Source organism: Nipponia nippon, unplaced genomic scaffold (genome assembly GCF_047370975.1).
Source record: "Nipponia nippon isolate SJK-2023a ecotype South Korea unplaced genomic scaffold, ASM4737097v1 scaffold_52, whole genome shotgun sequence".
Lineage (NCBI taxonomy): Eukaryota > Metazoa > Chordata > Aves > Pelecaniformes > Threskiornithidae > Nipponia > Nipponia nippon.
In genome coordinates, this window is record NW_028262372.1 from 462,610 (window position 1) to 487,135 (window position 24,526).

Genomic DNA, 24,526 nt, shown 5'->3' on the forward strand with positions numbered 1-24,526 from the left:
CCCTCCTCAAGATGGCGGGCTGCTCCTGACAAAATGGCGGCCCCGGCCGCCCCTCACAAGATGGCGCCGCCCTGGCCCTTCTCAAGATGGCGGCGCCCAGCCGCCGGACCGCCTCAAAATGGCGGCGGGTGGGCGGGGCCTCCGCGCCGGAAGGGGGAAGGGTGGGGTGCGCATGCGCAAAGCGCGGCTCCCGCCCGCAGCGCTTCCTGCCGCGGTGCACTCTGGGATCGTGGCGGACCCGGCGGTGGCGGAGGCAGGCGCGGAGCCGCGGCGATGGTGAGAGCGGGGCCCGGGGGGCGCGCGGGAGGCCCCTCCCACCCCGGGGCGGCCCCTCCCACCGCGGGGAGGCCCCTCCCACCGCGGGGATCCTCCCCCCCCCAATCGGGGAACCCCCACCCCCCCCCCCCCGCTCCTCCGCTCCCCCCGCCCCTGAGGTGCCGCTCGCCTCAGCCAGGCCACGCCCCCTCCCCTCAGCGAGGCCCCGCCCCCTCCCGCCAGCCAGGCCGCGCCCCCTTCTGCCAGCAAGGCCACGCCCCCTCCCTTCATACAGGCCACGCCCCCTTCCCCCCTCAGCGAGGCCACGCCCCCTCCGCAGCGCTAAGGGTCTCCCATTGCGAGCGCTGGACACGCCCCCCTCATGGTGGTCACGCCCCCCCCGCGGCGCTGGCCACTCCTCCCCGGCCTTGGCCACGCCCCCTCGCCGCTGGCCACGCCTCCTCCTCTGCTAGCCACGCCTCTCACATCGCTAGCCTTGCCTTCCCCTTACTAGCCACGCCTTCCCCGTGCAAGCCACGCCTCCCACATTGCTAGCCACGCCCTCTCATCACTAGCCATGCATCCCTATCACTAGCCACGCCTCCCCATCACTAGCCACGCCTCCCACATCAGTAGCCACGCCTCCCACATCACTAGCCACACCCTCCCTTCACTAACCATGCCTCCTCCATTGCTAGCCACGCCTCCCTATCACTAGCCACGCCTCCCCATTGCTAGCCAAGGCTCCCCCATCACTAGTGATGCCTCCCCCATGCAAACCACGCCTCCCACATCACTAGCCACGCCTCCCACATCGCTAGCCACGCCTCCCCATCACTAGCCCCGCCTCCCACATCGCTAGCCACGCCTCCCTATCACTAGCCACGCCTCCCCCATCGCTAGCCATGCCTCCCTATCACTAGCCACGCCTTCCTATCACTAGCCGTGCCTCCCCCATCGCTAGCCATGCCTCCCTATCACTAGCCATGCCTTCCTATCAGTAGTCACGCCTCCCCCACCGCTAGCCATGCCTCCCTATCACTAGCCACGCCTCCCTATCACTAGCCACGCCTCCCACATCGCTAGCCATGCCTCCCTATCACTAGCCACGCCTCCTCCATTGCTAGCCATGCCTCCCTATCACTAGCCATGCCTCCCTATCACTAGCCATGCCTCCCACATCACTAGTCACGCCTCCCCATCACTAGCCCCGCCTCCCACATCGCTAGCCACGCCTCCCTATCACTAGCCACGCCTCCCCCATTGCTAGCCATGCCTCCCTATCACTAGCCACGCCTCCCTATCACTAGCCACGCCTCCCCCATTGCTAGCCACGCCTCCCTATCACTAGCCATGCCTCCCTATCACTAGCCACGCCTCCCCCATCGCTAGCCACGCCTCCCTATCACTAGCCACGCCTCCCCCATCGCTGGCCACTCCTCCCCCATCGCTAGCCACGCCTCCCCAGTGCTAGCCCCGGCTCCCACCCCATTGCTGGCCCCGCCCCCGCCGCTGGCCCCGCCCCCGCCGCTAGCCCCGCCCCCCGCAGGACGTCTTCCTGATGATCCGGCGCCACAAGACGACCATCTTCACCGACGCCAAGGAGTCCAGCACCGTCTACGAGCTGAAGCGCATCGTGGCCGGCATCCTCAAGCGGCCCCCGGAGGAGCAGCGCCTCTACAAGGTGCCGGGGGCCACCGCGGGGCTACCGGGGGCTACCGGGGGGCTACCGGGGCTATGGAGGCTACGGGGGCTACCAGGGAGCTACGGGGGGCTACCGGGGCTATGGAGGCTACGGGGGCTACCGGGGGCTCCCGGGGGGCTACCGGGGCTATGGAGGCTACGGGGGCTACCAGGGAGCTACGGGGGGCTACCGGGGCTATGGAGGCTACGGGGGCTACCGGGGGGCTACAGGGGGGCTAACAGGGCTATGGGGGCTACAGGGGGCTATGGGGGCTACCGGGGCTATGGGGGGGCTACCGGGGCTATGGGGGGGGCTACTGGGGCTATGGAGGCTACGGGGGCTACCAGGGGCTACCGGGGGGCTACCAGGGCTATGGGGGCTACAGGGGGCTACCAGGGGGCTACCAGGGGGCTACGAGGGGGCTACAAGGGCTATAGGGGTCAGGGTGCCTATAGGGAGGTTGGAGGGGCTATAGGGGGCGGGGCCTATGGAGGGGCAGGGCCTAGGTGAGGGTCAGGGTGCCTATAGGGAGGTCGGGGGGCTATAGGGGGCGGGGCCTATGGAGGGGCGGGGCCTATGTGAGGGTCAGGGTGCCTATAGGGAGGTTGGAGGGGCTATAGGGGGCGGGGCCTATGGGGGGCGGGGCCTAGGTGAGGGTCAGGGTGCCTATAGGGAGGTCGGGGGGCTATAGGGGGCGGGGCCTATGGGGGGCGGGGCCTAGGTGAGGATCAGGGTGCCTGTAGAGGGGTCGGGGGGCTATAGGGGGCGGGGCCTATGGGGGGGCGGGGCCTACGGGGGGGTCAGGGTGCCTGTAGAGGGGTCGGGGGGGGGGGGGGGGGGGGCTATAGGGGGGTCAGGGGGCCCTGTGGGGGGGCGGGGCCCTGTGGGGGGGGCGGGGCCTACGGGGGGGCGGGGCCCACAGGGCGCGCCCCTCCCCCAGGACGACCAGCTGCTGGAGGACACCAAGACGCTGGGGGACTGCGGCTTCACCAGCCAAACGGCCCGGCCCCAGGCCCCCGCCACCGTGGGGCTGGCGCTGCGCTCCGGTGGGTCCTGCCCCACGGCGGGGGAGGGGAGGGGGGGGTCCTGCCCCATAGCAGAGGAGGGGGGCCCAGCCCCACGGCGGGGGAGGGGGGGGAGGGGGGGGTCCTGCCCCACGGCGGGGGAGGGGGGGCCCAGCCCCACTGTGTCAGGGGCCAGGGGGGGATTTCGGGCTCCCTGGGCACCATTTTGGGCTCCTTTGACGCCATTTTGGGCTCATTTGGTGCCATTTTGGGCTCCTTGACGCCATTTTGGGCTCCCTTGGTGCCATTTTGGGCTCCTTTGACGCCATTTTGTGCTCATTTGACGCCATTTTGTGCTCATTTGGCACCATTTTGGGCTCATTTGACGCCATTTTGAGCTCCCTGGGCGCCATTTTGGGCTCCCTTGGTGCCATTTTGGGCTCATTTTGGGCCATTTTGGGCTCATTTGGCGCCATTTTGGGCTCATTTGGCGCCATTTTGGGCTCCTTTGACGCCATTTTGGGCTCATTTGGCGCCATTTTGGGCTCCTTTGACGCCATTTTGGGCTCATTTGGCGCCATTTTGGGCTCCTTTGACGCCATTTTGGGCTCCCTGGGCGCCATTTTGGGCTCCTTTGACGCCATTTTGTGCTCATTTGGCGCCATTTTGGGCTCCTTTGACACCATTTTGAGCTCCCTGGGCGCCATTTTGGGCTCCCTTGGCGCCATTTTGGGCTCATTTGGGGCCATTTTGGGCTCCTTTGACGCCATTTTGGGCTCCTTGACGCCATTTTGGGCTCATTTGGGGCCATTTTGGGCTCCCTTGGCGCCATTTTGGGCTCATTTGGCGCCATTTTGGGCTCCCTGGCGGCCATGCTGGGCTCACCGGGGGGATTTCGGGTGCCCCCCCAGAGGAGGCCTTCGAGGCGCTGCGCATCGACCCCTTCTCCAGCCCCCCCGAGCTCCCCGACGTGATGAAGCCCCAGGACTCGGCCGGCGGCGCCCAGGAGCCGCCCCTGCCCTGAGCCCGCGCGCGACGCGGGCGCGCGACGCGCGGCGGGGCGGGGGGCGGGGCCTCGCGCGCGCGGGGGGACGCGGAGGCCCGAGCACGCGTGGGGCTGCGACGTCGGGCCCCGCGCGCGCGCGCGCGCCTGAGGCGGGGGCCTCGCCGCACGCGTGTGTCACGTGACTGCCCCCCCCCCCGCCCCCAATAAACCCGCCCCTCCCCCACCCCGGCGCTACCTGTGGCTCCGCCTCCTCCGGTCGCCGCCGCCTCGTGCGCGTCCCGGGGGGGGTGGGGTGGGGGGTGGGTGTGTCCCAGTATCCCAGTAAGGAGGGGGGGAGGCTCCCAGTGAGGGGGGAGGGGTCGCAGCGGGGGATGGGGAGGGCCCCAGTATGGGGGGGGTGGGGTCCCAGTAAGGGGGGGGGAGGGTCACGGGAGGGAGGGGAGATCCCAGTTGGATTGGGGGCTTCCCAGTAAGGGGGGGGGGGGGGCCCCAGTGAGGGGCGGGGGGGCCCAGTGGGGTCCCAGTTGGATCAGGGGGGTCCCACTAAGGGGGAGGGGTCACAGTGGGGGATTGGGGGGTCCCAGTAAGGAGGGGGAGGGGTCGCAATGGGGAATGGGGGTTCCCAGTATGGGGGAGGGGTCCCAGTGGGGTCCCAGTAAGGGGCAGGGGTCCCAGTGGGGGATGGGGGTTCCCAGTATGGGGGGGAGGAGTCCCAGTGGGGTCCCAGTGAGGGGGAGGGGTCCCAGTGGGGGATGGGGGTTCCCAGTATGGGGGGGAGGGGTCCCAGTATGGAGGAGGGGCGGGGTCCCAGTGGGGGATGGGGGGGGGATTTGGGGGGGGGGGGGGTGTCCCCACGTGCCCCCTCCCCCTCCCCAGCGGAAGACGAGCGGCCCCGCCCCCCCGCCCCTCCCCCCCACGACGCCCCGCCCCCAGAGACCACGCCCACGCCTGCCATTGGCCTTTTATCTGTAAAACGCAACAAAGGGGGGGGTGGGAATGGGGGAGGGGGTGGGGGCGGGGAAGAAAGCCAAGGGTGGGGGAGGGGCGGGGGGGGGGCGGGACCTGGAGAGAAGGGGGGCGGGGCTCCCGGGCTAGGAGGAGCTGTAAGAGAAGAGAGGGGTGAGGGGGAGGGGCGAGGGCGGGCTGCCCCACGGCCGCCCCACGGCGCTGCCCCACGGCGCTGCCCCACGGCGCTGCCCCACACCTTACCGGCCGCCGGCCGCCATGGGGCCCCGGGGAGCGGCTGCTGTGGGTCCTCGGCGCGGGGCGGCCCCCGAGGGCGCTGCGGGGGATAGGGGTCAGCCCCACGGCGCGGCCCCACGGCGCGGGACCCTCCCCCCCACCACCACCCCGCCCCACGGCGCCGCCTGCCCCCACCTTTGGGGTGCCGGCCCCACGGCCGGCCCCATAGATCCGCTCAGCCCCCCCCCAGTCTGCCCCACATCCTCCTGTGGGCCCCATAGCCGGCCCCATAGCGCCCTCCCAGCCCCATAGCCGGCCCCATAGCCAGCCCCATAGCGCCCTCCCAGCCCCATAGAAGCTCTCCCAGCCCCATAGCATCCCCCAGCCTGCCCCACATCCTCCTGTGGGCCCCATAGCCGGCCCCATAGCGCCCTCCCAGCCCCATAGCCAGCCCCATAACCGGCCCCATAGCACCCTCCCAGCCCCATAGATGCTCTCCCAGCCCCATAGCATCCCCCAGCCTGCCCCACATCCTACTGCTGGCCCCATAGCCGACCCCATAGCGCCCTCCCAGCCCCATAGCCCCCTCCCAGCCCCATAGCTCCCCCTGCCCCACATCCTACTGCCTTCCCCATAGATCCAGTCACAGCCCCATAGCCCCCCCCAGCCTGCCCCACATCCTCCTGCTGGCCCCATAGCCCCCCTCCCAGCCCCACAGCTCCCCCCTGCCCCCCAAGTAGCCACAGCGGCCATGTCCGTCCGTCCCCACCCCCCACCCCGAGCCTGCCCCATAGGCAGGGGGGTCCCCACCCCCCCAGCTCTGCCCCCCAAGTGCCCTCCTCCCCCGCCCCACTGATCTGCGCCCCATAACCCCCCTCCCCCCAAGAGCAGCCTCGTGAAGGAGCCCCATAGGGCTGCCCCCCAAGTGGGCACGGGCTGCCCCATAGCTCTGCCCCCCAAGTAGCAACGTGCCCCATAGCTCTGCCCCCCAACTGGGCAGTCGCTCGAACCCCACAGCCCCACGGCTCTGCCCCCCAAGTAGCCACAATGGTCACCCCCACGGGCCCCACATCTGCCCCCCAAGTAGCCACAACGGTCACCCCACATCTCTGCCCCCCAAGTGGCCACAAGCCACCCCACAGACCCCACATCTGCCCCCCAAGTAGCCACAAGCCACCCCGCGGGCCCCACATCTGCCCCCCAAGTGACCCCAACTCGCCCCACACCTCTGCCGCCAAAGTAGCCACAATGTTCACCCCCTGGGCCCCACATCTGCCCCCCAAGTAGCCACAAGCCACCCCACGGGCCCCACGGCTCTGCCCCCCAAGTAACACCGTGCCCCATAGATCCGCTCCCCCCCCCCCACAAGCGGCCACACCGCTCACCCCACGCCTCTGCCCCCCAAGTGGCCGCAACGTTCACCCCGTGGGCCCCACATCTGCCCCCCAAGTGACAGCGTGCCCCAGAGACCCCACGGCTCTGCCCCCCAAGCGGCCACAACGCGCCCCATAGATTCACCCCATGGGCCCCACGCATCTGCCCCACCCCCACCCCATGGGCCCCGCACACCCCACGGCTCTGCCCCCCAAGTAGCCACAAGCCACCCCATGGGCCCCATAGCTCTGCCCCCCAAGTGGCCACAAGCCACCCCACAGACCCCACATCTGCCCCCCAAGTAGCCACAACGGTCACCCCACGGGCCCCACATCTGCCCCCCAAGTGACCACAACGCGCCCCATAGCTCTGCCCCCCAAGTGGGCACAAGCCACCCCATGGGCCCCACATCTCTGCCCCCCAAGTGGCCACAAACCACCCCACAGACCCCACATCTGCCCCCCAAGTGACCACAACTCGCCCCACAGCTCTGCCCCCCAAGTAGCCACAGGCCACCCCACAGACCCCACATCTGCCCCCCAAGTAGCCACAACATTCACCCCACATCTCTGCCCCCCAAGTGGCCACAACAGTCACCCCACAGCTCTGCCCCCCAAGTGGCCACAAGCCACCCCACAGACCCCACACCTGCCCCCCAAGTGACCACAACTCGCCCCACAGCTCTGCCCCCCAAGTAGCCGCAACGCGCCCGCCCCGCCCCCCGCCCCGCCCCTCCCCCGCCTCTGCCCCACGGCTCCTCACCTCCGCCGCTGCCGCGCCGTGGCGCGCGCGCCGGCGCTGCCGCGGGGACTCCGGCCTCCGGCGCTGGGGGGGGGGGGTGGGGGGGAGGTTGGGGGGCAGAGGCCGCTATGGGGCAGGGGACACCCAGGACCCCCAAGTCACCCCCCCGCCACTGGCCACCGTCCCCGTGCTGGCCCAAGCGGCCTCTTGGGCCACCTCCCCCCACCCCGCCGCCGCCCCTCCCCCACCGTACTGGGCCCCGGTGGCCGCCGCGTACTGGGAGGCCTCCGCCCCTCCCCCCGCCGCCGCCGCCGCCGCGTACTGGGCGGCGCTGGCGGCGTACTGGGCGGCGCTGGTGGCGTACTGGGCGGCCTCCCCTCCCCCCGCCGCCGCCGCCGCCGTCGCCCCGCTCCCCGTCCCGGCGGCGTACTGGGCGACCTCGGTTCCCGGGGTCGTATACTGGGAAGCGGCGGCGTACTGGGCGTACTGGGAAGCGGCCCCCGTCCCAGCGGCGTACTGGGAACCGGTGGCGACGGCGTACTGGTTGGCGGCGTACTGGTACTGAGCTCCGCTCATCCCAGCGCCGTACTGGGAGACGCCGTTGTTATACTGGGAGGCGCCCAGGCCGTACTGGGAAGCGCCCATGTTGTACTGGGAGGCTCCCATGCTGTACTGGGAGGCGCCGGCGCCGTACTGGGAGGCGCCGGCGCCGTACTGGGCGCTAGCGGCGTTGTACTGGGCCATGCGGGAGGCCATGGCGGGGGTGATGGCGAAGGGGGAGGGGGCCCGCGGGGGGGTGGCGCCCCCTCCCCCCAGCCCCGCCCCCACCCGGTGGTAGCAGCACCCCCCCGCGTTTCCCGCCAAGCGGTGATGGTGATGATGGTGAAGGCAGGGAGCCAATCGGCCGCCGCCGCAGCCGCCGCCGCCCCCCAACCCCCCGCCGTTACCATGGAAACGGTGGAGACAGGTACCCAGGCGTCCGGGACAGCCCAGCCCCACGTTACCCTGGAAACGATGGAGGCAGGAACCCATCCGAAAGCCGCACACCCCTCCCCCACCCCCCACCCCACCCCCCACCCCTCCCCCACCCCCCGGAAGAAAGGGGAGGCGGGGCTGCGGGGGTAACACCCCGCCCCCGCTCGCCCCGGGGTGGCCAGGAAGGGGGAGGCGGGGCGGGGGAAGGCCCCTCCCCCCCCGCCCCTCCCCCCCAGGAGGGGGAAGGGCCCTCGGGGGGATCCCCCCAACCCCCCGCGGGTGGGGGTGAGGGAGAGGAGGGAGCCGGGGGGGCGGGGGGAGGGGCGCAAGGCGCGGGTGGGGGTGAGGGCGAGGAGGGAGCCGGGGGGGCGGGGGAGGGGCGCGGAGCCCGCCCCGCCCTTGGCGGGGGTGAGGGAGAGGAGGGCGGGGCGGGGCGGCTCGCTCGACGCCTCCGAGGGCGCGGCCGGCGCGGCGGCGGCGGCGGGCGTCGTCGCGGTGACGCCGGCGGCGGCGCCTGTGGTGGTTTCGGGGGCGGGGGGAGGGGTTCGGGGGCCGCCGGCGGGGGGTGGGGGGCGGGCGGGGGCTGGGCGGCGGCGGCGGCGGCGGCGGCGGCGGCGGGGGGCTCCGCGTACCGTGTGCCGTGGGGCGAGGCCTTCCCAGCGGTGGCGGCGGGCGCCGGAGGCGCCGAGGCAGCCGAGGAGGAGGAGGAGGAGGAGGAGGAGGAGGAGGAGGAAGAGGAGGAGGAGGAGGAAGAGGATGAGGAGGAGGAGGAGGAGGAGGAGGAGGAAGAGGAGGAGGAGGAGGAGGAGGAAGAGGAGGAGGAGGAGGAGGAGGAGGAGGAGGAGGAAGAGGAGGAGGAGGAGGAGGAGGAGGAGGAGCTGCGGCGTTTGCGGCGGGTGACGACGGGGGCGCGGCCCTCCCGGCCTTCGGCCGACGGCGCCGGGGTCGCGGGTGGCGCCGCGGCGGTGACATCAGCGGGGGCGGCGACGTCGGCGGTGACGTCGGCGGTGGCGGTGGCGGTGACGTCAGCGGCGGCGGTGACGGGGGCGGTGACGTCGGCGCCGAGGGACCTGGGGGGGAGGGGACACGGAGGCGTGAGGGGGCGCCCTGAAAAAGGCCCAAAAAGGGGGGGGGGGGGGAGGGGTCCCCATGGGGGGGCGGGGCCGTGAGGGAGGGGCCAAGGAGGGCGGGGACACGGGGAGGGGGGAGGGGCCGTGGGCAGTTGGGGGGTGTGGGGGATGGGCCATTGGGAAAGGGGAAGGGCCAGTGGGGGGGAGGGCGCGGGGGGGAGGGGCCACTGGGGGAGGGGGAGGGCCAGTGGGGTAGGGGAGGGGCCCTGGGGGGAGGGGCTAGAACCTCACTGGGTCTGGGAAAGGGGGAGGGGCTAGTGGGGGAGGGATCGGGGGTGGGGGGAGGGGCAAGAACCTCATGGGCCTGGGGGAGGGCCATGGGGGGGAGGGGCCCTGAGAAGGGGGAGGGGCCCTGGGAGGGGGAGGAGGGGCCCTGGGAGAGGGGCCCTGGGACAGGGGGAGGGGCCCTTGGAGAGGGGGAGGGGCCCTGGGAAGGGGGAGGAGGGGCCCTGGGAGAAGGGGGAGGGGCCCTGGGGGGAGGGGCCCTCAGTGGTGGGGGGAGGGGCCCTGGGAGAGGGGCCCTGGGACAGGGGGAGGGGCCCTTGGAGAGGGGGAGGGGCCCTGGGGGGAGGGGGAGGGGCCCTCAGTGGGGGAGGGGCCCTGGGAGAAGGGGAGGGGCCCTGGGGGGAGGGGCCCTCAGTGGTGGGGGGAGGGGCCCTGGGAGAGGGGCCCTGGGACAGGGGGAGGGGCCCTTGGAGAGGGGGAGGGGCCCTGGGAGAAGGGGGAGGGGCCCTGGGGGGAGGGGGAGGGGCCCTCAGTGGGGGGAGGGGCCCTGGTAGAGGGGGAGGGGTGAGCCCCTCAGTGGGGGGGGGAGGGGCCCTGGGAGAGGGGGGAGGGGCCCTGGGAGAGGGGGGAGGGGCCCTGGGATTGGGGGAGGGGCCCGGGGGAGGGGCAAGAACCTCACTGGGTGTGGGCGGCGCCGGGCGGGGCGGCCGGCGAGGGGGGGCCGGACTCGGAGGAGCTGGAGCTGGAGTCGGAGTCGGATGAGGAGGAGGAGGAGGAGGAGGAGGAGGAAGACGAGGAGGAGGAGGAGGAGGAGGACGAGGAGGAGGAGGACGAGGGCCGCTTCTCCTGGGCGGGCGGGGCCGCGACGTCAGCGGCGACATCGGCGGCGGCGGTCTCCATGGGGGCGATGCCGTCGGTACTGGTGGTACTGGGAGCGCTGGTGGCCGCAGGAGCGCTGGGGACGCTGGTGATGCTGGGAGCGCTGGTCTCTGCGGGGGCCCGGGCGATACTGGGAGCACTGGGAGCACTGGTGTCCGTGGTAGTGACGGTGACGCTGGCGGCACTGGTGACACTGGGAGCACTGGTGTCCACAAGAGCCCCGGTGACACTGGGAGCACTGGTGTCCGTGATGGCCCTGGTGACACTGGGAGCACTGGTATCCGTGAGGGCCCTGGTGACACTGGTCATACTGGGAGCACTGGTGTCCGTGACAGCCCTGGTGACACTGGGAGCACTGGTGTCCATGACAGCCCTGGTGACACTGGGAGCACTGGGAGCACTGGTGTCCGTGACGGCCCTGGTGACACTGGGAGCACTGGTGTTCATGAGAGCCCTGGTGACGCTGGTCATACTGGGAGCACTGGTCACACTGGGAGTACTGGTGTCCATGATGGCCCTGGGAGCACTGGTCACACTGGGAGCACTGGTGTCCGTGATGGCCGTGGTAACACTGGTCATACTGGGAGCACTGGTGTCCGTGACAGCCCTGGTCACACTGGTCACACTGGGAGCACTGGTGTCCATGAGAGCCCTGGTCACACTGGTCATACTGGGAGCACTGGTGTCCATGAGAGCCCTGGTCACACTGGGAACACTGGGAGCACTGGTGTCCGTGACAGCCCTGGTTGCACTGGTGACACTGGGAGCACTGGTGTCCGTGACAGCCCTGGTCACGCTGGGAACACTGGTGACACTGGGAGCACTGGTGTCCACGAGAGCCCCGGTCGCACTGGTGACACTGGGAGCACCGGTGTCCGTGACAGCCCTGGTCGCACTGGGAACACTGGTGACACTGGGAGCACTGGCGTCCACGACAGCCCTGGTCGCACTGGTGACACTGGGGGCAACAACGGTGCTGCCGGCACTGGTCCCACTGGGAGCACTGGTCACGCTGGTGTCCATGGTGGCCCTGGCGACACTGGGAGCACTGGCGACACTGGGAGCACTGGTGACGCTGGGGGTGACAGTGACGCTGCCGGCACTGGTGACGCTGGGAGCACTGGTCACACTGGTGCCCGTGGCGTTAATGGTGGCACTGGGAGCACTGGTGACACGGGGAGCCACGGCGACGCTGCCGGCACTGGTGACGCTGGGAGCACTGGTGACGCTGGGAGCACTGGTGACGCTGGGGGCGACGGCGATGCTGCCGGCACTGGTGACACTGGTGGCACTGGTGCCCATGGCGGCGGCGCCCACGGTGACACTGGTGGCCCTGGTGACGCCGGCGGCCGCGGTGGTGACGCCGGCAGCCATGACAGCGGCGCCGGCGGCCATGGCGGCCACGTTGGCGGCCGCAGCGGTGACGCCGGTGCTCGCGGTGACGCTACGCGCGCCGGTGACGCTGTCCGCGGCGGCACTGGTGACGCCGGCGGTGACGACGGCTGCGGCGGTGACGCCGGCTGCGGCGGCGACGCCCGCGGTGGTGACGGCGCCGGTGACGTCGATGGCGGCGGCCTTGGGGGCCGCGGCGGTGACGGCGGCGGCAGCCACGCTGGCAACGGCTGCGGTGGTGACGGCGGCGGTGACGGCGGCGGTGACGCCGGTGGCCTTGGCGGTGGCGGGAGCCATGGTGGCCTTCGCGGCGGCCGCGGCGCTGCTGGCGTCCACAGTGGCCTTGGCGGCGGCGGTGGCCGCGGAGGCGGCACCCACGGTGGCCTTCACGGCGACGGCGCCGCTCACGGCGTCCACGGTGGCCTTGGCGGCGGCCACGGGGACACCGGCGTTGGCCACGGCGGCCTTGGTGACGGCGCTCACGGTGGCGGCGGCGTTAGCGCTCGCGGTGACGCCGGCGGCCGCCGGCTCCGCCTTGGGGACCTCCCGCGCCGGCGCCACGGTGCCGGGTGATGCCGCCGGCTCGGGCGCCATCTTCTCCAGGACGGGCGGCGCCGCCGGGCGAGCGGCCTCCTCCTCGCGGCGCGGGACGGGGGCGGGCTCAGTGGCCCGGCTGAGCCGCGGCGGCGAGGCGCCGCGCGCCTTCTCGGCGAGCTCCGCTGGCCGCGGCGCGGCGGCGACGGCGGCGACGGTGACGCTCGGTGGCTCCGTTTTCGGCGTCGCCAAGGGCTTGGGGACGGGCAGCAAGCGCGGCATGGGCTTGGCGTGGGTGGGCGGCGGCAGCGCCGAGGCGGCGACGGGCGAGGAGGGGAGGCTGAGGCGCGAGGCCGGCAGCAGCTTTCCCGGCGTGCCGACGGCACGCAGCCCGGCGGTCAGCGCTCGCGGCAGGCCCGGCGGCGGCGGGGGCGGGGTGCCCAGTTTGCCGGCGACGGTCGGCGTGACTCTCGGCGGCGCCGGTTTGGGCGCGGCGGGCGATGGCACCGGCGATCTGGCGACGCTCGGCGCGGCCGCGGCGGCCGGTTTCGCCTCGGCGGGCGGTTTGGCGGCGGCGGGTTGCGGCGGCAGCGGCGGCGTCGCTCTGACGTCAGCAGGCGCTGCCGGTTTGGGGGCGAGCGGCTGCGCCGGCGGCTTCGCCTCGGGGGCCGGCGCCGGTTTGGCGAGGCTCTGGCCGAGGGGCGGCGTCACCACGGGCATGGCCTTGGGGAGGCCGGGCGACGCCGGCGGCGCCGGGCGGGCGCTTTGGAGCGGCTCCGGTTTGGGCGGCTGCGGGGGAGGCGCCGCCGCTTTCGGCTCGACGACGGGCATGGCTTTGGGCAACCCGCTGAGCGTCGCCGGCGGCTTGGCCGGGCTCGGCTGCGCCGGCGTCATCGGCGTCGCCGGTTTGACCTCGGCGGCCGCTTTCGGCAGGTTCTGCTGGGCCGGCGGCGGCGCCGCTTTCGCCTCGGCGGCTCCCGGCTTGGGCGGCGTTTTGCCGAGGTTCTGCTGCGGCGCGGGCGCGGCGGCGGCCGCCTTGGCCAGGCCGGGTGGCGGCGCCGTTTTCCCCTCGCTCGGCGCCGCCTTGGCGTCGGCGGGCTGCGCCGCGGTGGCGGCCTTCACCTCGTTAGCGCCCGGCGCCTCCGCAAGGGCGGCGGACGGCGGCGGCGCCTCGGCGGGCGGTTTGGCGGCAGCCGGCGTCGCCGGAGTCTCGGTGCCGGGCGGGGCCGGCTGCGGGGGGAGGGGCTGCGCCCCGCCGATCGGCACCCACTTGGGGGGCGCGGGTTTGGGGTCGGCGCCCGGCGCCTTGGCTAAGGCGGGCGGGGGCTGCGGCGCCGCCGGGTGCAGCTCGGCGATGGGCACCCACTTGGGGCGCGCGGGCGGCGCCGGGGCGGCGGCGGCGGGCGGGGGCGGGGAGGGGGCTTTGGTTTTGGGGGGGAGGGGGAGGGGGAGGGGCTTTTGGCTTTGCGGGCCGGCGAGGCGGTGGAGCTGCGGCGGCGGCGGCGCGAGGGGGAGCGGGAGGAAGCTCGCGCCCGTTTTTTCGGCCGGGGGGAGGAGAGGGAGCGGCTGCGGCGGCCGCCGCGCCGGGATTTGCCGGAGGAATCGGAGCGGCTGCGGCGGCCTAAGCCGCGCCCGCGGCGGCGGCGGTCGGGGGAGGAAAGGGAGCGGCTGCGGCGCGGCGGCGTGGAGCCGGAACGGCCGCGGCGCGGGGTGCGGGAACGCGAGCGGCCGCCGCGGCGCCCCGTCGAGCGGGAGCGGCGGCGGCCCGTCGAGCGGGAGCGGCGGCGCGCCGGGGTGCGGGAGCGGCGGCGCGCCGGGGAGCGGGAGCGGGAGCGGCGGCGGGCGGGGGAGCGGGAGCGGGAGCGACCCCATCGCCCGCCGGCGCGGGAGCGGGACCAGGCGCGGCCGCGCGGGGAGCGGGAGCGGGAGCGGGCGCGGCGGGCGGGGGAGCGGGATTTGTTGCGGCGCGGCGGCGTGCGGGAGCGGGAGCGCGGCGGCCAGCGGATGGGGCTGGTGGAGTTGGGGCGCCAGAGCGGGGTGCGGGAGCGGGAGCGGGCGCGGCGGGGCGGGGTGCGGGAGCGGGAACGGGCGCGGCGGCGGGAGCGGGAGCGGGCGCGGCGGGGCGGGGTGCGGGAACGGGCGCGGCGGGGCGGGGGGCGGTACCGGGACCGGGCGGCGGCGCCGCACCGACCGCCGCCGCCGGTGCCGGGGGGGGTGCGGGTGCGGGAGCGGCGGGGGCGGGAGCGTTTGGGCGGGGCGGGCGAACGTTCGCGGCGCGGCGGCCGCGCCGGCGGGGGGGATTTGGGGCGGCGGGCGGGTTCCGGCGAGGGGGTGGAGGCGGCGCGACGCGGCGGCACCGGGGTGGGCGAGCGGCGGGCGACGACGGGCTCGGCGGCGGCGGGCGGCGGCGGCTCGGCGACGGCGGGCGGGGGGTCGGGGGCTGCGGCGGGCGGGGGCGGGGGGCTCACGGGCGGCGCCGCTCGGGGCTCCTCGGCGCTCGGCGCTGCCGGTGACGCCGGGGGCTGCTGCGGCTCCGGCTCCGCCGCTCCCTAACCGGAAGAAGAAGCAAAATGGAGGTGGGGGGCGAGGATTGGGTACGGAACAAAAGAAAAAGGGGGGGGAGGGGGGAGGGGGGGAACCCCCCGCGCCCCCCGGCCCCGCCCCGGGGCTCACCTCCGGTGCGGCGGCGGCAGCGAGGGCCGGTTGCGCCGACGCCGCTTCTTCTTTCTGGCGCTCGGTCGCGGGGGTCGGGGGCTTCGGGGCGGTGGCGCTGCGGGACCTGTGGCGGGGCGGGGGGGGTGGGGCGGGGTTTGTGGGGGGCGGGGTTTGGTTGGGGGGTGGGGGGAGGGGTGGGGGGTTTTTTTTTTTTGGGGGGGGGGGGGGGGGTGGTTGGGGGGTGGGGGGTTGGCACTTACCGGCTGCGGGAGGAGGCGGAGGAGGAGGAGGAGGCGGCGGGGGAGGAAGAGCGCTCCTCGCGGCGGCTTTTCTGCGACGCCGATTCGCTGGTGGATCTGGGGGGCGGGGGTGAGTGGGGGAGGGGCGCGAGTTGGGGGGGGGGGGGGGGGCCCCCCTCCCACCCCCGGGGTGGGGGTGGGGGGTGGGGGAGGGGCGCTCACCTCTTCCGCTTCTTCTCTTTGGCCTTGTGTTTGCTCTTGGGGCTGGGGGAGCTGGGGGGAGGGGGGGGGGGAGGGGGCGATGATGTCAGCGGTGAGGTCACGGCGCAACGGGCCCCGCCCGCGCCCCCCATCTTTGCCCCCCTCCCCTCCCCCCTCCTCACCGGTGCTTCCGCTTCTTGGCCTCCGACTCCGACCTGGGGGGAGGGGAGGAAAAGGGGGGGGAGGGGGTGAGCGAGGGGCTGCCCCATAGCTCCGCCCCACAGCTCCGCCCCACGGCGCCCCACAGCTCCGCCCCATAGCTCCGCCCCATAGCGGCGCTGCCCCACAGCACCCCATAGCTCCGCCCCACAGCTCCGCCCCATAGCGGCCCATAGCTCCGCCCCATAGCTCCACCCCATAGCCCCACCCCATAGCGGTGCTGCCCCACAGCACCCCATAGCTCCGCCCCATAGCTCCGCCCCACGGTGGCGCTGCCCCATGGCGCCCCATAGCTCCGCCCCATAGCTCCGCCCCATAGCGGCGCTGCCCCATGGCACCCCATAGCTCCGCCCCATAGCTCCACCCCCCGGCGGCGCTGCCCCATGGTGCCCCACAGCTCCGCCCCATAGCTCCGCCCCATGGCGCCCCATAGCTCCGCCCCATAGCTCCGCCCCATAGCTCCGCCCCATGGCGCCCCACAGCTCCGCCCCATAGCTCCGCCCCACGGTGGCGCTGCCCCACGGCGCCCCATAGCTCCACCCCACAGCTCCGCCCCACAGCTCCACCCCACAGCCCCGCCCCACAGCTCCGCCCCACAGCTCTGCCCCACAGCTCCACCCCACAGCTCCGCCCCACGGTGGCACTGCCCCATGGCTCCCCACAGCTCCGCCCCCCAGCCCCGCCCCCCAGCCCCGCCCCCCGGGGGCGCAGCCCCACCTGTGCTTCTTCTTCTTGGAGCTCTTCTTCCTCTCCCCGGAGCGGCTGGCCGACCTGCGGGGGAGGGGCGCCCTGCAGCCGGGAACCCCTCCCCCACCCTGTGCCCCCCAACCCCCCTGAACCCCAACCCCCCCCAAGCCCAACCCCCCCCAAAGCCCCCGAACCCCAAAACCCCCCAACCCCAAACCCTCCCCTCCCCCCAACCCCCCCAGCCCCAAACCCTCCCCACCCCCCAACCCCCCCAACCCCAGACCCTCCCCTCCCCCCCAAACTCCCACCCCCCAACCCCAAACCCTCCCCTCCCCCCCAAACTCCCACCCCCCCAACCCCAAACCCTCCCCTCCCCCCCCCAACCCCAAACCCTCCCCTCCCCCCGACCCCCAACCCCAAACCCTCCCCAACCCCCCCAACCCCCAACCCTCCCCTCCCCCCGGACCCCACCCCCGCCCCTCCCCCACCTGCCGCGCTCCTTCTCCTTCTTCTTCTTCTTCTTCTTCTGCTTGGGGGAGGGGGAGGGGGAGCTGGAGGAGCCCCGCCCTGCGCTGGGGGGGCAACCAGGTTAACGGGGCCGGGCCAGGCCGGGGGGGGGGGCTACCGGGAGCCCCCGGGGGCTACCAGAGGTAGGGGGAGGGGGGTTGGGCTACCTGGGGGGCTGGGGGGGCTGGGGGGCGGGGGCCGGCGGGGGGCGGGGGCCTCAGCGATGCCCAGGGCGGCGCGCAGGCGCTCGTTCTTGCGGTCGGTAGCCTCGGCCAGCTGGTGGCTATCGGTGGGCCTGCGGGGGGAGGGGGGCTCGTTAGCCCCGGGGGGGGCTCGTTAGCCCCGGGGGGGGGGGAGGGGCTCGTCAGCTCACGCGGGGCGGGGCTCGGGCGGCTCCCCCAGCGCCAGCTCCTTCTCCAGCAGCATCAGGCGGAAGGTGGCCACCTTCTCCTGGATCTCACTGGCCGCGTACCTGCGGGGCCACGGGGGGGGGCAATTAACGGGGGGGGGGGGGGTAATTGGGGGGGTGGGGAGGGGTTGGGGGGGAAGGGAGGGAATTTGGGGGTCACGGGGGGGAATTTCAGGGTCACAGGGGGAATTTGGGGGTCACACGGGGGAATTTCAGGGTCATGGGGGGGAATTTGGGGGTCACGGGAGGGAATTGGGGGTCACGGGGGGGGAATTTCAGGGTCACGGGGGAATTTGGGGGTCACGGGGGGGGAATTTGGGGGTCACGGGGGGAATTTGGGGGTCACACAGGGGGAATTTGGGGGGAAATGGAGGAGTTTTGGGGTCACGGGGGGGTTTTGGGGGTCACGGGGGGAATTTGGGGGTCACGGGGGGAATTTGGGGGTCACGGGGGGAATTGGGGGCAAATAGAGGAGTTTTGGGGGCACGGGGGAAATTTGGGGGTCACAGGGGCAAATTTGGGGTCACAGAGGAGTTTTAGGGGTCACACAGGGAATTTGGGGGTCACGGGGGAGTTTGGGGGCAAATGGAGGAGTTTTGGGGGTCACGGGGGGAATTTGAGGGTCACGGGGGGAATTTGGGGGTCACACGGGGGAATTTGGGGGTCACGGGGGGGAATTGGGGGTCACGGGGGGGGAATTGGGGGTCACGGGGGGAATTTCAGGGTCACGGGGGAATTTGGGGGTCACGGGGGGAATTTGGGGGTCACGGGGGGGAATTTCAGGGTCACGGGGGGAATTTGGGGGTCACGGGGGGGAATTGGGGGTCACGGGGGGAATTTCAGGGTCACGGGGGGAATTTGGGGGTCACAGGGGGGAATTGGGGGTCACGGGGGGAATTTCAGGGTCACGGGGGGAATTTGGGGGTCACGGGGGGAATTGGGGGTCACGGGGGGAATTTCAGGGTCACGGGGGGAATTTGGGGGTCACGGGGGGAATTGGGGGTCACGGGGGGAATTTCAGGGTCATGGGGGGAATTTGGGGGTCACAGGGGGGAATTGGGGGTCACACAGGGGGAATTTGGGGGTCACGGGGGGGGGGAATTGGGGGTCACGGGGGGAATTGGGGGGTCACGGGGGGAATTGGGGGGTCACGGGGGGGAATTGGGGGGAAATGGAGTAGTTTTGGGGTCACGGGGGGTTTTGGGGGTCACGGGGGGGAATTTCGGGGTCACAAGGGGGAATTTCGGGGTCACAGGGGGGAATTGGGGGCAAATAGAGGAGTTTTGGGGGCACGGGGGAAATTTGGGGGTCACGGGCAAATTTGGAGTCACAGAGGAGTTTTAGGGGTCACACGGGGAATTTGGGGGTCACGGGGGGAGTTTGGGGGCAAACGGAGGAGTTTTGGGGTCACGGGGGGGAATTTCGGGGTCACAGGAGGGAAATGTGGGGGGGGGGGCAAATTTGGGGGCACAGAGGAGTGTTTGGGGTCACACAGGGGAATTTGGGGGTCACGGGGGGAATTTGGGGCATCCAAGAGGTTTCTGGGGTCACAGGGGGCAATTTGGGGGCCCCAGGAGGTTTTGGGGGGCGCGGGGGGGGGTTTGGGGCTCGGGGGCGGCATTTTGGGGTGCAGGGGCCGGATTTTGGGGTTCGAGGGCCGGGATTTTGGGGCTCAGGAGGGAGTTTTGGGGCGCACGGGTGGGATGTTGGGGCACAGGGACAGATTTTGGGGCTCAGGGCCAGGATTTTGGGGGGCTCGGGATTTTGGGGCGCACAGGTGGGATTTTGGGGCTCGGAGCCGGGATTTTGGGGCTCAGGGGCCAGGATTTTGGGGCGCATGGGTGGGATTTTGGGGCTCGGGATTTTGGGGCTCGGGGGCTCGGGATTTTGGGGCTCAGGGCCGGGATTTTGGGGCTCGGGGCTGGGATTTTGGGGCGCATGGCTGGGATTTTGGGGCTCGGGGGCCGGGATTTTGGGGCTCGGGATTTTGGGGCTGGGGGCCGGGATTTTGGGGCGCACGGGTGGGATTTTGGGGCTGGGGGCCGGGATTTGGGGGCTCACGGCCAGGATTTTGGGGCTCGGGATTTTGGGGCGCACGGGTGGGATTTTGGGGCTCGGGATTTTGGGGCTGGGGGCCGGGATTTTGGGGCTCGGAGCCGGGATTTTGGGGCTCGGGGCCGGGATTTTGGGGCGCACGGGTGGGATTTTGGGGCTGGGGGCTGGGATTTGGGGGCTCGGGATTTTGGGGCTCGGGGGCCAGGATTTTGGGGCGCACGGGTGGGATTTTGGGGCTCGGGATTTTGGGGCTCGGGGGCCGGGATTTTGGGGCTCGGGATTTTGGGGCTGGGGGCCAGGATTTTGGGGCTCGGAGCCGGGATTTTGGGGCTCGGGGGCCGGGATTTTGGGGCTCGGGATTTTGGGGCTGGGGGCCGGGATTTTGGGGCTCGGAGCCGGGATTTTGGGGCTCGGGGCTGGGATTTTGGGGCTCGGGATTTTGGGGCTCGGGGGCCGGGATTTTGGGGCTCGGGGCCGGGATTTTGGGGCTCGGGATTTTGGGGCTCGGGGGCCGGGATTTTGGGGCTCGGGGCCGGGATTTGGGGGCTCGGGGCCGGGATTTGGGGGCTGGGGGCCGGGATTTTGGGGCTCGGGATTTTGGGGCTGGGGGCCGGGATTTTGGGGCTCACGGCCAGGATTTTGGGGCTCGGGATGTTGGGGCTGGGGGCCGGGATGTTGGGGGGCTCACCCTTGCTCCTCCATCAGCTCGGAGAGCTCCAAGCATTTCAGCTCCACCTTCCTCTTGCGCTGGTGGTCCAGGATCTCGGGGTTGGGCTTCTTGGCCAGCCCGGCCTCCAGCCTGCGCAGCTCCTCCTCGCCGGGGGGGCCCTCGCCGCCGCCGCCGCCCCCCCGCGCCTCCTTCTTGTGCCGCAGGGCCGAGAGGTTGCGCTGGACGTAGCCGTTGGTGCCGCTGCCCCGCGGCGTCGGCAGCCCGATCCCATTGTACATGGCGGGCGCCCCCCCGCGCCGCTGCCGCCGCCGCCGCCGCCCCTGCGGGGGGGGGTCCTGCTGTCAGGGACCCCCACCCCCCCCCCCCACTGCCCCCTCGCACCCCCGTTCCCCCCACCCCTGCGCCCCATCTTCCCCCCATTGCACCCCAGTTCCCCCCTTTCCCCCCAATTCCCCCCGATTCCCCCTCTTTCCCCCCCAATTCCCCCAATTTCCCCCCAATTCCCCCAATTTCCCCCCAATCCCCCCAATTTCCCCCCAATTCTCCCCTTTTCCCCCCAATTCCCCCTCTTTCCCCCCAATTCCCCCAATTTCCCCCAATTCCCCCAATTTCCCCCCAATTCCCCCAATTTCCCCCAATTTCCCCCCCAATTCCCCCAATTTCCCCCCAATTTCCCCCCAATTCCCCCAATTTCCCCCCAATTTCCCCCCAATTCCCCCAATTTCCCCCCAATTCCCCCCCAATTCCCCCCTTTCCCTCCCAATTCCTCCCCAATTCCCCCCTTCCCCCCCAATCCCCCATCCCCCCTCACCCCTTTCTCACCCCCCTTCCCCCACCATTTCCCCCCAAATCGCCCCCAAAACTCCCTGCCTTCCCTTCCCCCGCGCCCCCAATCCCCCCTGCGCCCCCAAACCTGCCCCCCGTTCCCCATCCTACCTCTTTTCTCCTCAAAACTCCTCTCTTCACGCCCCCGCTTCCCCCCTTCAAACCCCTCCGACCCCCAAAAAAGGCTTTTTGGCCCTCAAAAGCGTCCCCCGCCCCCCCTTGTCCCCTCACAACCACCCCAAAACCCCACTTTTCCCCCTCAAAATTCCCCCAACCCCCCCACTTCTCCCCTCGCCCCCCCCAAATCCCCTTTTCCCCCACAACTCCCCCCAAAACCCCCTCTTCCCCCTCAAAACCCCACTTTTCCCCTCACAGACCCCCAAAACCCCACTTTTTTCCCCTCAAAACTCCCCCCAAACCCCTTCTCCCTCAAAACTGCTCCAAAAATCCCCCTTTTCCCTCAAAACTCCCCCCAAATCCCCACTTTTCCCCTCGTAAACCCCCCAAAACGCCACTTTTCCCCTGCAAAACCTCCCGTTTTCCCTCGCGATCCCAAAACCCCCACTTTTTCCCCCCAAACCCCCGCTTTTCCCCTCACACCACCCCAAAAAAACCCACTTTTTCCCTCACAACTCCCCCCAGAAACCCACTTTTTTCCCTCAAAACCTTTTTCCCCCCAGAAAACCCCACTTTTCCCCTCAAAATTCCCAAACCCCCACTTTCTTCCCTCAAAACCTCCCCCTTTCCCCCCCAAAACCCCACTTTCCCCCTCCTAAACCCCCCAAAACCCCACTTTTTCCCTTAAAACTCCCCCAAACTCCCACTTTTTCCCTCACAACTCCCCCAAAATCCCACTTTTCCCCTCAAAACTCCCCCCAAAAACCACTTTTTCCCTCACAACCCCCAAAACCCCACTTTTTTCCCCTCAAACCCCCACTTTTCCCCATAACCCCCCCAAAAAATGACTTTTTCCCTCACAACTCCCCCAAAACCCCACTTTTTTCCCCGCAAACCCCCACTTTTCCCCTCATAACCCCCCAAAAAAGCGACTTTTTCCCTCACAACTCCCCCCAAAACCCCACTTTTTCCCCTCAAAACTGCCCTTCTCCCCCCAAAACCCCCATTTTTTCCCTCACAACTCTGCCCCAAACCCCCTTTTTCCCTTAAAACTCCCCCAAACTCCCACTTTTTCCCTCAAAACTCCCCCCAAAAAACACATTTTCCCTCACAACCCCCAAAACCCCACTTTTTTCCCCTCAAACCCCCACTTTTCCCCTCATAACCCCCCAAAAAATTACTTTTTCCCTCACAACTCCCCCCAAAACCCCACTTTTTTTTCAAAACCTCCCTTTTCTCCCCACAAAACCCCACTTTTTCCCTCAAAACTCCCCCAAAAAACACTTTTCTCCTCATAACTCCCCCAAAACACGGCTTTTTCCCTCGCAAATGCCCCCAAAACCCCACTTTTTCCACTCAAAACCGCCCTTTCCCCCTCGAAACCCCACTTTTGCCCTCAAAAATCCCTCCAAAACCTCCCGTTTTCCCCCACAACCCCAAAACCCCACTTTTCTTCTCATAACCCCCCCAAAAAAACGACTTTTTCCCTCACAACTCCCCCCAAACCCCACTTTTTCCACTCACAAAACCCCCCAAAACCCCCCTTTTTCCCTCAAAACTCCCCCCAAAAACACTTTTCTCCTCATAATCCCCCCAAAAATGACTTTTTCCCTCGCAAATGCCCCCAAAACCCCACTTTTTCCACTCAAAACCTCCCTTTCCCCCCAAAACTCCCCCCAAAAACACTTTCCCCTCATAATCCCCCCCCAAAAATGACTTTTTTCCTCGCAAATGCCCCCAAACCCCCACTTTTTCCACTCAAAACCGCCCTTTCCCCCCAAAACCCCACTTTTTCCCTCACAACTCCCCCCAAAACCTCCCGTTTTCCCCCACAACCCCCAAAACCCCACTTTTCCCCTCATAACCCCCCCCAAAAAAAACCGACTTTTTCCCTCACAAAACCCCCCAAAACCCCACTTTTTCCCTCACAACTCCCCCCAAAACACGACTTTTTCCCTCGCAAATGCCCCCAAAACCCCACTTTTTCCACTCAAAACCGCCCTTTCCCCCCAAACTCCCACTTTTTCCCTCACAACTCCCCTCAAAACCCCACTTTTCCCCTCAAAAATCCCTCCAAAACCTCCCGTTTTCCCCCACAACCCCCAAAACCCCACTTTTCCCCTCATAACCCCCCCCAAAAAAAACCGACTTTTTCCCTCACAACTCCCCCCAAAACCCCACTTTTTCCACTCAAAACCTCCCTTCCCCCCACAAACCCGCCAAACCCCCACTTTTCCCCTCAAAACCCCCTTCCCCCTCCCCCCACCCGCCATTCCCCCCCGCCCCCATTTCCCCCCTTTTCCCCCCCAAAAAGCCCTTTTTCCCCCCTCCCCCCCCCCAAACCGCCCTTTCTCACACACACACAACGGCCGCGCCGCCGCGCGGGCCTTCCCCCCCCCCCGCCGCCCCAGCCTCGCCCGCCGGCCAACGCTCGCCAACGGTGGCCAACGCTCGCCAACGGCCACCAACGGCCCCCAACGGTCGCCAACGCTCCCTCACCGGCTCCGCTGGCGCCCGGCGGGGATCCCCCTCCCTCCCTCCGCCGCTTCTCGCTGCCGCCTGGGCCCAAACCCGGACGCGAAGACGCCAGGCGACGCCACGCGCCCACAACCCCCCCCACACGCACACACCTTCACCGCCTCTTCCGGTCGGCCTGGCGCCCCGCGCGGGGGACGACGGGAAATGGAGTCCGCCGGCCCCGCCTCCCTCATTGACCCTTTAAAGCGGACGGACTACAACTCCCAGCGTGCCCCGCGGGAGGCCGCCATCTTGTGGCCGCCGCTACCCGCCGGCCCGCGCGGGGGACGACGGGAAATGGAGTCCGCCCTCCCCCGCCGCCCTCATTGATCCGGTAAAGGGAGGGGACTACAACTCCCAGCGCGCCCCGCGCCGCGGCCGCCATCTTGTGAGGGGACCGGCCATTGCACGCCGGGATGGCGGAGGACTGGAGGGGGGAGGGGGGAAGGTATAGCTCCTATAGGTGGGCGGAGCTAAGGGTATAGCTGCTGGGGGGGGGGGGCAAGGGCTGTGCGTGTTTAACCTATAGGTAGGCGGAGTTAAGGGTGCTCCCCTATGGGGGGGGGGGCAAAATTAAGGGTATATCCCCTATAGAACAGCGCGGTTAAGGGTATATCCCCTATAGAACAGCGCAGTTACGGGTGTATCCCCTATAGAGAAGCACAATTCGGGGCGTTTCCCCTATAGAGGCGCAGACAGGCGGCTGTACCCGCTATAGAGAAGCAGAGTTCGGGGTATAGCCCCTATAGAGGAGCCGAGTTCGGGGTGTTTCCCCTATAGAAGAGCAGAGGTAAAGCTGCTCCCCTATAGAGGAGCACGGTTAAGGATATTTCCCCTATAGAGCAGCAGGTGTACGGGGCTTTCCCCTATAGAAAAGGAAAGTTCAGGCTGTTTGCCCTATAGAAGAGCGGATGTATGGGTATATCCCCTATAGACGAGCCGAGCTGGGGCTGTTTCCCCTATAGAGGGGCAGAGTTAAGGGCATTTCCCCTATAGAAAAGCAGAGTTCGGGCTGTGTCCCCTATAGAGGAGCAGTTGTATGGG

General features: G+C 70.0%; 2 protein-coding genes across 3 annotated transcripts; one reads left to right on the top strand and one right to left on the bottom strand.

The window, feature by feature from the left end:
- The first annotated feature begins 148 nt into the window (after positions 1-148).
- On the top strand, positions 149-4,172 carry ELOB (elongin B). Its single transcript, XM_087735213.1, has 4 exons — positions 149-276; positions 1,805-1,939; positions 2,880-2,985; positions 3,855-4,172. The coding sequence occupies exons 1-4, from the start codon at positions 274-276 to the stop codon at positions 3,965-3,967; spliced, it is 357 nt and encodes a 118-aa protein (XP_087591339.1). The 5' UTR covers positions 149-273; the 3' UTR covers positions 3,968-4,172.
- Positions 4,173-8,104: 3,932 nt separating this feature from the next.
- Positions 8,105-23,615, bottom strand: LOC148051865 (uncharacterized). Of its 2 annotated transcripts, none has more exons than XM_087735066.1 (11): positions 23,465-23,615; positions 20,042-20,343; positions 17,263-17,361; positions 17,057-17,184; positions 16,871-16,954; positions 16,413-16,466; positions 15,659-15,691; positions 15,498-15,548; positions 15,297-15,392; positions 10,256-14,930; positions 8,105-9,291 (listed from the first exon to the last, which is right to left on the bottom strand). In XM_087735066.1, exons 2-11 carry the CDS (start codon positions 20,299-20,301, stop codon positions 8,247-8,249), a joined length of 6,525 nt encoding a protein of 2,174 aa, XP_087591192.1. In that variant the 5' UTR covers positions 20,302-20,343; positions 23,465-23,615; the 3' UTR covers positions 8,105-8,246. The 2 variants fall into 2 exon arrangements, with proteins under 2 accessions (XP_087591192.1, XP_087591193.1); XM_087735067.1 differs by having other exon boundaries at positions 9,156-9,291; positions 10,251-14,930.
- Between the last annotated feature and the right edge of the window lie 911 nt (positions 23,616-24,526).

Bases quoted from the DNA above. Each gene is read 5' to 3' on its own strand.
- ELOB (XM_087735213.1), top strand. The intron at 1,940-2,879 runs GTGCCGGGGGCC...CCCCTCCCCCAG, and splicing joins AGGAGCAGCGCCTCTACAAG to GACGACCAGCTGCTGGAGGA. The intron at 2,986-3,854 runs GTGGGTCCTGCC...GTGCCCCCCCAG, and splicing joins GGGGCTGGCGCTGCGCTCCG to AGGAGGCCTTCGAGGCGCTG.
- LOC148051865 (XM_087735066.1), bottom strand. From the start codon at position 20,301: ATGTACAATGGGATCGGGCTGCCGACGCCGCGGGGCAGCGGCACCAAC. The intron at 15,393-15,497 runs GTGAGCGCCCCT...CCCGCCCCCCAG, and splicing joins AAAGAGAAGAAGCGGAAGAG to ATCCACCAGCGAATCGGCGT. The intron at 14,931-15,296 runs GTAAGTGCCAAC...TCTTCCGGTTAG, and splicing joins TCCGCCTCCTCCCGCAGCCG to GGAGCGGCGGAGCCGGAGCC.